At 57.7% G+C, this 14,046-nt stretch overlaps 1 protein-coding gene across 4 annotated transcripts; it reads left to right on the top strand.

Moving 5' to 3' along the window:
• Window positions 1–1,589: 1,589 nt before the first annotated feature.
• Window positions 1,590–13,457, top strand: LOC119110343 (intraflagellar transport protein 46 homolog). 4 transcript variants are annotated; one of them, XM_037234125.1, is made up of 8 exons: window positions 1,715–1,779; window positions 3,504–3,552; window positions 4,539–4,709; window positions 7,281–7,366; window positions 9,788–9,990; window positions 10,811–11,024; window positions 12,523–12,650; window positions 13,291–13,457. In XM_037234125.1, exons 2-8 carry the CDS (start codon window positions 3,514–3,516, stop codon window positions 13,428–13,430), a joined length of 981 nt encoding a protein of 326 aa, XP_037090020.1. In that variant the 5' UTR covers window positions 1,715–1,779; window positions 3,504–3,513; the 3' UTR covers window positions 13,431–13,457. The 4 variants fall into 4 exon arrangements, with proteins under 4 accessions (XP_037090047.1, XP_037090037.1, XP_037090027.1 ...); XM_037234152.1 differs by lacking the exons at window positions 1,715–1,779; window positions 3,504–3,552 and adding an exon at window positions 1,590–1,659; XM_037234142.1 differs by lacking the exon at window positions 3,504–3,552 and having other exon boundaries at window positions 1,672–1,738.
• Window positions 13,458–14,046: the final 589 nt, after the last annotated feature.

Genomic DNA, 14,046 nt, shown 5'->3' with positions numbered 1-14,046 from the left:
GGGGGTCCACCGAGTCGATAACGGCCTATATTTCGGTCAGACGCAAGCAGTAACGCACAGTCGGCTCCATGGTGGCATGGGACTAAGGGCCTATATCCAAAGTAGGGGTAAAGGCGGAGGCAGCGATTTACATTGCTTGGGACTCCACAGCGCCTAACAGGGGCTTTGTGTTGTCAATGCGTCCCGAGTCGGCCAGAGGCAGTGTTCGAGGAGGTCCGAAGAGCCCAGAGGGCCCACCGGGTTCAGCGATCAAGCGCTCGGTTGGAGGGTCTAAGGACGTAAAGGGCTGGTCTGGGTCTTATTCATGGGCCCCGACCTGCGAAGACGGGCACTCAAATAACGGTCAGAGGTCCTTTTAAGTCGATGGGGGACCCCCTCCCCCCCCGCGTCGATATGGAGCTGTATGCCCGTCAGGTACAACCGTACCACATAGTCAGCTCTGTGTCAACATAGGCTGGACACGATTCTCAATCAGCTATAAAGCCGGAACCAGTGATTTACACTGGTCTGGGGCCTTGTATCTGTCAGGGGCCCACGGCGCCTAACAGAGGGCTCTGTGTTCGCAAGGGCCCCGAGTTGACCAAGCGTCGATGAGGCTCAAAGAGAGTCCCGGTGGCCTACTGGAAACGACGATTAAAAGCCCGGCTTGAGGGCATAAAGGCCCGCAAGACTGGCTGTAGGTCACATAAAGAATCGCAGCCCGTAGGGTCGCGACTTGAAATATCAGTCAGAGGTCCCCTTGCACCGTTTGAGGAACCCCTGAGACAATGCGGGTGTCTAAATCGGTCGGAAAACACGAACACCGAACAGGCGACTCCATGTCCGTCTGACCCCGTGAGACCCATTTCCCACGCAGAAACGACTGGAATGTTGTGCAATGATGAGGGCCGGTGATTTATTTCATGAAGTCATTTGACGCTTGCCTTTGTCAGCTATCACTATAAGCTTACGGCAAATGCATACATACACACACATATATATATATATATATATATATATATATATATATATATATATATATATATATATATATATATATATATATATATATAAAGAAAGACGGACCCTCAACCACAAATTGGCCACATCCGGCGATTTTTTGGGGGCCTTTCACTGTCAGGGGGCTCTTTGTCAATCCTGTGCTCCCCCTTGCCAAGCCTCTAGCTGAGCCTCTGAACATGGGTACTCGTAGAATTCTTTATGAAAAAGTCTTGGAAACAACTGCGCGTCATTGAGGCTTCTAAAACCAAGGCGACATTCGCTATCTGCAAATGACCGAATTTTGAACTGTTTGATTCGATCTAATTTCCCATTTATCAAGTTCGTTTCAAACAGTGGCTGCTGAGTAAATTTTGAGATCTGAGCGATATGTTTTTTAGAACTGAGCTACCTCCTTTTACACACTGATTTTTTCTTTACCTTTTTAAGTTGCTTATTCCTCGTCTATGTCACCATAGCGCTTAATGAAGGCTTATTATAAACTGATAAATCCAGTCTTGAAGGTTCCAAATTGATTCAATAGCCACTTCTCGAACACAAGCGCACGCTGCTGTCTGTTTTTAGTTCCACTTATCACCTGACGGTCGTCGCATCAACTGCAGTTTCCAATATCTTTTCATAGGGGTTTGTTAGGGTAACGTCGGGGAAAGACGCTGCCCGGTAAGCGTAGGGGTTGAGGTGTGGGGGCCGTTTGGGTTCGGGAAGCGGGTGCTAGCAATCGGCGGTGCTCTTGCTCACAGTAAGACTAGTTGTGCTAATATATTCCAAGTTCAGTAGCAGGTCTGTAGATTCCGAGAATGCAGTAGCATATGTCGCGAGTGGTGCCATCAGATTTGAGCGGCGTGAAGATGTTCAAACTGATGCTGATTTACTGGCTAAGGCTGGCCGAGAAATGACCGATTTGGCTCAGACTCCAAAAACTGTCCGATTTGTAGACTCAGGCCCGTTTTAGGGTGTGTGTAGTCCCCAATATTGTTGGAGATGGTGGCCCCACGTGATTTCTTCTGTGCTATAATTGTTGATGTGCACAGTTTGTGCATTGACATTCAGGCATTTGGTCTTGATGCTTCAATAGCATTCCAGTGCATATAAGTGCATTCAGGAATTGAATAGAAAGTCACATGGCTCCTGATCCACCCTTTTCAATAGCTGACATTGTTTTCAAGCCACCAAGTGTTCTTTCAGTTCTTTTTGTTTGTAGTTGATATGTGCTCAAAGAAATGGCTGCATGGCTATGAACCAAGTATCTTGCAAATCACCATCCTTTGAAGCATGTTTGATTGGTTCTGAATACTAAATCAAATATAGGTTACTAGAATGATACTTGTTGAAAGCCTTCCATAATAGTCCCAATGAATTCACCTGAATGGTTTATAGCAGATCAGTTATTTCATAAATGGCCCATGACCAACAGACCCATTGAAATCTCCAGGCTTCAGGTAGACTCAAATGGGCACATAACAGGCATGTAGCCTGTAGGGCTTCCTTGTCGGGAGGCCGAGGCCCTCCCCCTAGATTTGAAAATATCCATTTTGAGGTGTGCCAGATATGTGGGGTCTGAAAAACTGTTAAACCTCCTTTATTTAGATCATAGAAGACATTAAGCAATGAAGCCTGTTCACACAATGGATCTCACCATTCTTGTAGGGCTTATGGTTGTCTCAGCCACTGTAGTGTCCCCCAACAATCTCTGTGTGGTCCTGATTGGGCTAACATGTGAACATCCTTTGTATTCTATGGGTGAACTCCTATTGTACTCTGTATGTAAACTCTCTTCATGTCATATGGATAAACTCCCTTTGTATCCTGGTGGTGAAATCCCAGTTTTTTTTTATAAGTTTGACCCAAACCCTTTGAATGGATGGATTTCTGGGATCAGCACTCACACTAAGCAGTGCTTGTTGCCCTGACCCCCACCATCTGATCACGCAATTCCAGGCCATGGCGGAATTAAGTGGCAAAAGCTTTACATGCCGCAATGCTGGGCATGGTCCATCTTGCCCTCTGACATCAACTTACCTTTAGCGTGACCCTAAAGTGACTTGAACCCATCCCGCCAGCCATGGGTGGATCGGAATGCAGGCGCTCTAACCAACTGAGCCACGGGGGCGACGGACAAATTTCATGAGGTGGATTGAGGAGGAGGTAGACGCAACTGGATTTCATGAGGTGTCCCATGGTCCAAGTGTCATTTTGATGGAATCTACTGATGGCTCATCATTTGTTCAGTTTGTTGTGACTTTTGTGATTACTGTGCTGATTGGTACCATCTACTGCAATATGTATGTTAGTAGGAATCTGTCTGTAAATGTCACTTCCTCAATAATGAATAAGGCACACTACTCATTGGCCCAGGTTGTTGTGTGTGCTTTTGATGGTACATGCTACATGTATGGGAACATGCTACCCCTAAGCAATATGCATGCAGTGTTGTAAAATACCTCATATCAGGTACTCGTAGCAGTCTCGAATTTCAGAAGTCTGATCTTGTGTTTTCCATGCAGGCCTGTAAAGATGTTTGCTGCAAAGCTGTTTAAGCGTGGTTCTAAAAAGGTTTAGTATTATGCATCTGGATCTCTTGTTTTGTATTGGTGCACAGTGGTCATGTCTACATTTGAAATAAGTCACCATGGATGTTGTTATGTTGTATTGATGAGGCAGTAATGCCTGTATTTTGTCTTTTATTTTGGGATAATTCAATCCAGCATGAGTAAATAATGAAAAATTGTTAATAGTGTGGTGCACTATAGACCTGAATGGCTATAATGTGTAAATGATTTATTTGGCTGCTCCTTGTCACCTTCTTTGCTCTTTTTTATGGCCAAAGCAACTGGTTTCTGGTTGATGTCCAATAGTAATACCAGTACAAATGGAGGTGGCACTCTTCTATATGGTCTTTGTGATAGCTGTTTTGTAGTCACCAGCAAGGCTTTACCACCAGGGAAGCAAACTACAGTCTTGTCCTGAATCTGCTCTTCATACCAGTGTTTGATGCAAAATGTAAGGCTACCTGTGAAGCATTGTCATTCATGCGGGATGCTATGTTTTACAACATGACATAAGACAGCATACTACAGATTGGCCGAGCCACTTTTTTACCCTTGTTCCCCGCTTCCATTTCGCTTAATGTCGCCATTGTCCGCTGTCCACGAGCATTGCACCATAGCGCACAAGCAAAGAAAACGCACTACGCCACCCGGCACGCTTTCGTACGTCCTTGGCGCTCGCTTGGTACCGTTGCGACCGCGACTTCCCGAACAGACCGTCGGCTCATGTCTTCTCACACACGGCATCCACTGGGAGCGCCGGCAAACTGTTCAGCCGCCATCTGTCGGTGTTGGCTGCACGCCGACCGCCGCTCGGCCTCGTGGTCAGCTCGGAGCCGGGCTCCGCGGCGCCCGGCCGGGCGCTGCTGCGCCTCTCAGTCGGTCCCCGCCGCCTCAGTCGGTCCTCCACGCCGCCGCCGCCGCCGCCGTCGCCATCGCCGCCATCGCCGCCGCTGCCGCTTCAGCTGCCCTGATGCCACCCACGTCGCACAGGCGGAGGAGAAGCCAGCCGGCGGCGACGACGAGGAGGCCCCGGAAGAGCCAGCAGACGAGCCAGCGGACGAGCCAGCGGACGAGCCCGCGGACGAGCCAGCGGACGAGCCCGGCGTGCAGGACGAGCCGGAGACGACCATGTCTGACGAAGAGCCCACCATGGAGCAGAAGGTAACGGCACGCCCCACGGCCGCCCCGGCCTCCTGGGCCGCAGGCGGCGCTCGCCGGGCCGCCCGGGGCCAGATGGCTTCTCGTGCGGGACATGGCGATTGACGTATGCTGGCGCGGCGGCGGCTGAAGCCCTGGTTGGTGTTGATGTGTTTTACTGCGTAAACGCAGCTGTGTGCTGATTGGTGAGGTCTGGGCCGGGTGCAGCGTCGGAGTCTCCCACCGTCCTATGTTTGGTGTTGTGTGCTGGATTAAGAAGCCTGTGCGGTGGTAGCCAGCGCGGACCCGGCTTCGCCTCCACCACGGCCGTTTTGGAAGTGCGTTGGGGTTCAGTGAGAGGACGCGCGGTTATCCTCCAGCTGGATGGGGCCGGAATCTGGCGAGCTGCTGGCACTGGCCCGCGTCGGATGCGGCGGTCCGCTTTCTTAGCTCAGGGTTGCCGGACCATTGGCAGAGCACAGCGGATGGGGCGCCCGTGCGCACATTAGAGCCTGCTCAGCGGGCGTGGTGGCTCAGCCCTGAACAGCCGATACGGATAGCGGCTGCACTGACAGGACTGGCCGAAGTAACTGACCACCCCATGCCAGTGTTGACGTCCGGGACTGCCGGACTGGTCGCTGCAAATCGGCGCTGCCTGATGCGCCATGGTCGATAGCCCCTCCTATCTAGACTATGTTTGCCTTGGTCAAGTTAAAGGTCACCGAGGCACCCCAGTGCGTCACTAATCGTGTATGTACGCGCGCCGCAAATGCGTGCGCGCCGGCCCGACTCGGCGCCGTCCCCGCCCACACCGTGCGTTGTGGCGGACAGCCGCTGGCGGGCTCGCCGACGGACGGCCGGCTGTCGGCGGCCGAGCCGGCCCCGCTCGACGGGCCACCGTCGTTCACGGGCAGCCAGGAGGAGCGGCTCAGCAGCCGCGGCGATGACACGGAGGAGGCCGCTGGCGCGCCGCTCGACCCACCCAGCGACGCGGAGGCTGAGGTGCCGCCCCAACAGGCAGCGGTCATGGCCACTGCCTGGCTGGGGGCCGATCGCAGGAGCCTTTGCCGTGCTGTGTGCTGCTCACATGGCCTGTTGCTGCGCTGCGGGCTGCTCACATGGCCCGTTGCCATACTATGGGCTGCTCACATGGCTCGTTGCCGTGCTGTGGGCTGCTCACATTTCCCGTTGCCATACTGTGGGCTGCTCACATGGCACGTGTCATGTTATGGGCTGCTCACATGGCATGTGCCATGTTATGGGCTGCTCACATGGCACGTGCCATGTTTTGGGCTGCTCACATGGCACGTGCCATGTTATGGGCTGCTCACATGGCACGTGCCATGTTATGGGCTGCTCACATGGCACGTGCCATGTTATGGGCTGCTCACATGGCACGTGCCATGTTATGGGCTGCTCACATGACATGTGCCGTGCTGTGGGCTGCTCACATGGCCGTTGCCGTGCTGTGGGCTGCTCACGTGGCCCGTTGCCGTGCTGTGGGCTGCTCACATGGCCGTTGCCGTGCTGTGGGCTGCTCACGTGGCCGTTGCCGTTCTGTGGGGTGATCACATGATCCGTTGCCATGCTGTGGACTGCTCACATGGCCGTTGACGTGGGCTGTGTGTTGTCCGGTCGCGTTGCGTGCAGACATGGGGTGCTCCCATTACGTTTGCGTTGCCTGCGCGTGATCGCATGGCCGGCCGTTGTGGTCATCCGGAAAGCTGAGGAAAGGCCGCGCAGGTATGTGGACAGAGCACCGGCGTGTGCCGCTTTCCGCACCGTGCTGCCGCCTGGTTCGCACGCGTTCCCAGCGGTCCGCGTGCGGCCGCGGAGCTGGCGGTCGGTGGCCGCGGACGGGGCCTCGGACCGCTTGGACGGCTGTTGCCTGGCCGGCGCGGCGGGCCCCTTCTCCCGCTGCGTCTGCGTTGTGTCCTTGGCAGCCGGACGGCGCGTCCACCGGCGCGGGATCATCTGTTAATATTGAGCAGGGAATGCTCTGATGACATTGGCTGAAAGGCCACCATTAATGCACTGAGCGGCCTGAAACGGGCCGACCGTGGGCAGCCGAACAGGGCCAGCGTAGTGATGCGGCGTGGTGTGACCCCGGTTGGCCGACAACGCCCCTCATCAGCATGAAGCAGTAGATTTTGTGTGGCTGACCCGAGTGTTGTGTGCTCGCATGATATTGTGCTTGTTTCATGCTGGGGGAGTCGTGCTCGATTGCAGGTGCGGAAGATCGGCAGCCAGCAGTTACTTCCCGCTCTGAACGTTGAAGAGCAGCAGTAGCATTGAATCGAGAGATAAAAGCTTAACAGGATATGTCGGAACTCCTGTATTGATTTCTCTTCATCATTGGCGATTTTGTCTAGTCGTGCAGCATCAGTGTGCCATATGCGGTGGATTGTGTTTCATCTGGTAGGTAGGGCCGTGATATCTGCAATTGACTGCTCCAACCTTGACATTTTGCCTCTCAACGGACGTGCCACCGTGTCTGTCGATGGACCGCACCTACTGCGGGTGTGTTCCCCTTCGGAGGTGGCGCAGCGCCGCGTCCCACAAGCGCGTGTGCTCACGCCCGCGCTCCCGCCCCAGGACATGCCGCCCGACGACCCCCCTCCGGGCGACGGCGACGAGGAAGAAGAGGACGACGATGACGTACAGAGCGCTCGCATCGAGGGGTGAGCACGCCCAGGCCCGCCGGGCGAGCGGGGTCAGAGACCTGGGCTGGGCCCGGCAGCCGCACCAGGACGGGAAGCTATATGGTGGCTGCTGGGGCGCCGGCCCGTCACGTCCAACGGAAACGCGACGTTCAGTTAGTTTCGGGCGCAGTGCGCTGTTGGCCGGCCATCCAGCGTGGCTAGTTTCCTTGTTGATGAAAGACGAGCATGTGTGTGCATGCAGTCGCCTTCAGGGATATCCTGTGTGTGACCACATCCTGTCCTTCGCTGTCCCGCCCATCCTGGCGCCTCCGAGTTAGGTCACGAAGTTCGACGTACGCGCACGTCTCTGTACATAACCGGTCATGGGGCGCCTACCTGGCGCCGCACCCGGCTGCAGACCCCCAGAGCTGATCCCGTCCGCCTTTCTACTCCCTCCCGTCCCGCTTCCGTCCGTCAAGCTCCCTGGACTGAGCTGGCTCCCGTCCGCCAGCGCTAGCACGCCAGGCGAGGAGGTGGACACGGTGACGCTGGAGGGCGAGGCGGAGGTGCGTGTGGCGCCGGCCGCCGCAGCGGCGGCGCAGGAGCCGTTCAGCGCCCAGCCCACGCGCGGCGCGCGCAGCATGACCCTGACGCGCGAGGGTTCCGGCGAGACGGTGGACGAGAACGGCGTGGCCGAGCCAGAGGCGGTGCCCGAGCAGCTGAAGGATAACGTGTATGGCACGCTGAAGATCGCCGACGACGGCAACATGACCCTGGAGGCGTACGACCGGCCGGCCACCGAGGCCGAGACGGGCGCGGCGACGCCCGGCCAGCAGCAGGCGCAGGGCACGCTGCAGCCGGGCTCGTCGCCCTCGCAGCAGGCGGCGCCGCCGCCGCAGAGCACGCCGTCGCAGCAGGTGCAGGCCATGCTGCAGGCGGAGGCGTCGCCCGCGCAGAAGGGGCCGCCTCGGGCCACGCCGTCCGGGGGGATGCAGCCGGAGGCCTCGCCGTCAGGACTGCAGCGGCCGCGAGGGATGTCCATCGAGAGGTGATCCTGGCTCCCGGCTGTCCTAGTGTGTCCCGAGGATCCCGTGACCGGTCCGTTCTCTTGACGCTGGTCGTCGGCCTAGCCCGGTCATCAGTCCTACGCGCGCTTTGGTGTTATTCACATGTCTCCAGCTTTTAGTATTTCTGTTGCTTTGTTTTCGGCCTTCGAAGTTACGGGCGAGCATTTCGCACTGTTTTTGACACGGCCAGGTAAATGTTGCCTTTCAGAAAGCACTCTTGCCCTTGGCCTGCTTTCTTCTTTTGTAACGTCAAATACCGCATCCTGACCCCCTGTCCGTCACCGCCCTCCTTGCCTGCCGCCCGTGGCGCCCCAGGTCACCTGAAATGGAGGTCAACATGCGCCAGCACCTTGCGCCCGGGCCGACCATCTCACCCGACCAGCAGAAGATGCTGGACGAGCTGGGCGTGGGCGCCGGCCCCACCGGCTTCAGCAAGACCAAGGAGGTCCGCATGCTTGCCTCCGACGTCATGATGGAGACCATGGAGGCCAAGCTGGTATGTCGTGGGGGAGAGTGTGGCGGACGGGCCGGTCCGGAGGAGGACGCTGCAGCACGTATGGAGGGGCCGCTGGGCGAGTGGCGTCTGGAAACGACAGCAGTTTGGTGGCACTCTGCGCGAAGTGTTGTGGACGCGGTCAATCCCCAGTACTGGATCCGCCCAGACCCAACCAGAACTGTCGCTGGCCTTTGCCTGTCCTGAATCTGTCCGACCTGTGACCTGACCTGACCTGGCCGCCGACCTTTCGATCTCGCCTCGAATCTCCACCTGGCCGCCGACCCAGCTGTGACCTGTTCCGTCCCGGTCGTCCTGACCTGTCCTGCCGTCACCCGTCCGACTCTCCAGGGCATCTCGTGGCGGCGCGACATGGACCGCGAGGAGGCGATTGACGCGGCGCGTGCCGAGTTCTACCAGCACTTCGCCGGCCAGGGCATCTTCAAGGAGACCGAGATCGGAGAACCGTAACTATCCTGCCGTCTTGCCTGTCACGGCGACCGGCGGAGGTCCTCCCAGTACCGACCTCCTTGGTCCGTTGCCAGCAGTGCGCCCCGGATAGCCAGTGATCCGGGCTGCGTGGGATCCGTCCTTTTCTCGCGCCGAATGCCTGTGTTTGGCTATGCGTCGAACCGGCAGCACGTGACCCGCCACGTGCCAACGTGCTCGTCTGAGCCCGCCTGCACCTTACCTGTGGCATTCGGCCAGCGTCGCCGGCTGTGGTCAGCCGCATTTGGAGCCCATGTACACCCCACGCAGACTCCTTGTAGTCGCTGGGCCAGCCCACGGGGTGACGCGGACACGGTCCCCTGTAGACTCCCCGTGTCTGCCGCGATGCCGTGTGACCAGACCCGTGACCGCTGACCTCGCCTCTGATCGGCCGTCGCCGCCCGTCCGCAGGGCGTACGACCCGAGCGACTACGAGCACCTGACGGTGACGCCCGAGATCGCCCAGATGTTCCAGTTCATCACCAGCTACACGCCGCAGACCGTCGACCTGGAGAACCGCCTGCGGCCCTTCATCCCCGACTTCATCCCGGCCATCGGCGATATCGACGCCTTCATCAAGGTCGAGCGGCCCGACGGCAAGGCCGACTCCATCGGTCAGTGACGGCAGCTGCTACGAAGCGTTGGGTGGGACGTCAGCTGTCTCTGTGATAGGTGTGATGTGAACGGACGTTGGGTGTGACGTCAACTGTCTGACAGGTGTGATGTGAACGGAAATTGGGTGCGACATAAGTTAGCTGTGTGGCAGGTGTGATATGAACGGACGGTGTGCATGTGACGTCAGTTGTCTGTGTGACAGGTGTGATAGGCTGTCTGTGTGACCGGTGTGATGTGAACGGACGCGGTGTCAGCATCCGTCATACTGCCGGGTGTGGTACCCGCAGGTGTAAGACGGTGAATCCCGCGGTCTGCGGGATGGCCGTTTTTGTCCCGCCGTGGTATCCAGTACGTGGTCGTACGGCGGTGATAGCACGGACAGCGCATGCATATATATATATATATATATATATATATATATATATATATATATATATATATATATATATATATAAGAGATGAGATTATATCACGCCCCTGCACCACCTGGACCTGTTGCACGCCCCTGTGCCACCTGGATCGCCTCCGGCAGGCTGTCCCGGCGGCTCTTGCACGCAGTAGACGTGTCCTGCTTCGCCGCCGCCACGCCAGGCCCGGTGTGTGACCCCGCCCGCCAGGCCTGTCGGTGCTGGACGAGCCGCGCGCGCAGCAGAACTGTCCCATTGCCCTTCTGCCGCGCCAGGGCCAGTGTGTAACCTGAGCTGACCCCGCCCGCCAGGCCTGCTGGTGCTGGACGAGCCGCGCGCCCAGCAGAACTGTCCCATGGCCCTTCTGCCACGCCAGAGCCCGTGTGTAACCTGAGCTGACTCCGACCGCCAGGCCTGTCGGTGCTGGACGAGCCGCGCGCGCAGCAGAGCGACAAGAACGTGTTGGACCTGCAGCTGCGCGCCGTCGCCAAGACGACCACACAGAAGCAGACGACGGTGGCGAGCGTGGCCAACGCCGACCGCAACCCCAAGGCTGTGGAGAAGTGGATCAAGGACATCGGGGACCTGCACCGCTCCAAGCCGGCACCCTCCGTACACTACAACAAGTGAGTCGGTCATGGGATGGGGGCGAGGGCGCGGAGACTTAAGCTCAGGTGGCACAGGAGAAACAGTCGTTCTCCGTAGTGCTCTTACCTATATGTGGACCCGAGCACTTAGTATTTGTGCTTGTATGGCCGTGGTTCACCTGCGACCCTGGGTGGAGTCTGCTTTTCTGAAGAAGGGATCTATTCCTTGCATATCTTCCGTGGGCCGGTCGATGTTTATAGAAAATCACTAGGCATTTGGAAACGTAAAAAACTCGATGGTTTCCTGTTGGGGGGAATTTCTCTGGTCCTCAACGGTCTGACCAGGCTCTGCCCACGCCTGCGGCGTATGTTTCGCGTAGCAGTTGCCTGCGCCGTCGTAACGTGTTGTCCTCCATTCATATCTACTTGTTCTAACAGTTACAATGGATGTATTCGAACGTTTATGTCGTGCTCAAGTTCATGCTCCATGTGAATCATTGTCTTGTGGTAAGCACCTGCACTCTGTCTAGCATGGACGGGCCAGAGCTGACTGCGACGGAATGACTCGTCCCCTCGGCTGTCGTTTGCCGTATCCGGCGGTTGCCGTTTTTGATCCCCACGTCTGCCATGTCCGACCGCCGCGTCTGCTGTGTCTGATCCCCATGTCTGCCATGTCTGATTCCCACGTCTGCCATGCCCGATCCCACGTCTGCCGTGTCTGATCCCTACGTCTGCCATGTCCGATCCCACGTCTGTTGTGTCTGGTCGCCATGTCTGCTGTGTCCGATCCCTACGTCTGCCGTGTCGGATCCCCACGTTTGCCGTGCCCGATCCCCACGTCTGTCGTGTCCGATCCCCACGTCTGCTGTGTCCGATCCCCACGACTGTCATGTCCGATCCCCATGTCTGTCGCGTATGGTCCCCGCGTCTGTCGCGTCCGATCCCCACGTCTGTCGCGTCCGATCCCCACGTCTGCTGTGTCCGATCCCCGCGTCTGTCGCGTCCGATCCCCACGTCTGTCGCGTCCGATCCTCACGTCTGTCGCGTCCGATCCTCACGTCTGCTGTGTCTGATCCCCACGTCTGTCGCGTCCGATCCCCACGTCTGTCGCGTCTGATCCTCACGTCTGCTGTGTCCGATCCTCACGTCTGCTGTGTCCGATCCTCACGTCTGCCATGTCGGATCCCCACTGGCATGCCCGATCTCCACGTCTGCCATGTCCGATCCACACGTCTGTCATGTCCGATCCCCACGTCTGCCGTGTACGATCCCCATGTCTGTCATGCCCGATCCCCACGCATGTCATGGCCAATCCCCACGTCTTTCATGTCCGATCCCGCACGTCTGCCGTGTCCGATACCCACGTCTGCCATGCCCGATCCCTACATCTGCCATGTCCGATCCCCATGCCTGCCGTGTCCGATCCCCACGTCTGCCGTGTCGATCCCTACGTCCGCCATGTCGATCACCACGTCTGTTGTGTCCGATCACCGTCCGCTGTGTCCGATCACCACGTCTGCCCTGCGGCCGTCGACAGGCCGATGCCGGACATCGACTTCCTGATGCAGGAGTGGCCGGCCGAGTTTGAGGAGGTGCTCTCCAGCACCCACCTGCCGACGGCCGACCTGGACTGCGACCTAGCCACCTACGTCGAGATCATCTGCAGTGAGTGTGCTCCGCCCGGCCCGGCTCGGCGCGCGCCGGCGGCAAGCAGCGCGCTATGTCGGCTACTGCGCCAGAAAGACGCGAGTGAACTGACTGTACTGAGAATGGCATTTGTCCTCCCAAAAAGTGGCTGTTATTTTAAATTGGGGGTAGTCGCGACATGTTTTCTTGACGTATTTGGTTTCTTTTTCGTTTGTTTCTTTTTGGCTATTTTTGTCCGAGAAGTTTTTTGACACTGCAAAGTCTCGTTGACTCGAACGCAGCGGGGAATGCTGATATTAGATTGCCACCGCCGGCTGGTCATGTCATCCATTATGGTAGCGGTGGAGCTCAAAGTAGTACTGCCGAATAGCAACGGTAAAAGTGACTACATTGCTTTGTTCGTGGTTTGGTTGTCTCGAAATATTTGGTTGTCTCGAAGATGAAATCGTTTTGAAGCTCGAAGCCGTGTGAAGAGTATTGGTGACAGCCGACGCCGTGGTGGAGTTGGTCGATAATGCGCACGTGATTGTGTTCGAGCGGATTGGACTGACTCTGCGTTCCTGTGAAAAAGAGAGACGCTTGATATTTCTAATCGCTGTTCTGTTCCCTGTTCTGCAATCTTCCGCCGAGTCCTGACCGCCCTGTCGGTGGTCCGCAGGCATCATGGACATCCCGGTGTACAAGTCCAAGATTCAGTCTCTGCACGTGCTCTTCACGCTGTACAGCGCCTTCAAGCAGTCCGGTCACTTCGGGCAGCAGCCCGAGACCAACCCTAACTACCAGCCGGGCGCGCCGTGATCGCCTCGGAGGGCCTCCGGCCGGCGCTGTGCCGCCGCGGCCGCCGCCCGCCGCCGGTGCTGCGGACGCGCCCGGGGCCGCGGGGCTCGGCGCGGCTGGCACGCGTGTCGGCGCTGCTCCGGGCAGCCGCTGTGGGGGCGTGCTATACTGGGGTGGGCGGATGATGTCTGCGGACCGGCTGAGGGGCTCATGTTTCACATGTGCGTGTGTCGTGGGCTGCGGCGCATGCCCCTCCCCCCCCCCCCCCTCCCACCGTCTGGTCAGGATTTACGGTCCAGTCAAAATACTGTGGCTGGAGAGCGGGTCCTCGGTCTGGTCTGGATTTAAGGTCCAGCCATGATTCTGGGACTGCAGAGCGGACCCCCCCCCCCCCCCCCCCCCCCGTCTGGTCAGGATTTACGGTCCAGTTATTACAATACTGCTGTCGCGGCCAGGCTGCGCCGATCAGCCGTCGATGTGCGGCCGCTGGTTCGATATGGACGGCCGCGTTGCCGGTCTGTTTCAATGTGCCCGCTGTTTGCTGTGTCGAGATTACCCTCAGAAAAGACGCTTTCTGCCAGCAGGACTGGCCGCGGCAGGATATCGGCGGAAAGCGCAGGCTTTCCCCACGTTGATC

Source organism: Pollicipes pollicipes, unplaced genomic scaffold, assembly GCF_011947565.3.
Source record: "Pollicipes pollicipes isolate AB1234 unplaced genomic scaffold, Ppol_2.1 Scaffold_2555;HRSCAF=2994_pilon_pilon_pilon, whole genome shotgun sequence".
Classification (NCBI taxonomy): Eukaryota; Metazoa; Arthropoda; class Thecostraca; order Pollicipedomorpha; family Pollicipedidae; genus Pollicipes; species Pollicipes pollicipes.
This window is presented reverse-complemented; position numbering and strand designations above follow the sequence as displayed.

Excerpts from the sequence above, each read along its gene's own strand:
- LOC119110343 (XM_037234125.1), top strand. The coding sequence starts at position 3,514 with ATGTTTGCTGCAAAGCTGTTTAAGCGTGGTTCTAAAAAG. Across the intron at positions 11,025-12,522 it reads CCCTCCGTACACTACAACAA|GCCGATGCCGGACATCGACT; the intron begins GTGAGTCGGTCA and ends GGCCGTCGACAG. Across the intron at positions 12,651-13,290 it reads CTACGTCGAGATCATCTGCA|GCATCATGGACATCCCGGTG; the intron begins GTGAGTGTGCTC and ends GGTGGTCCGCAG.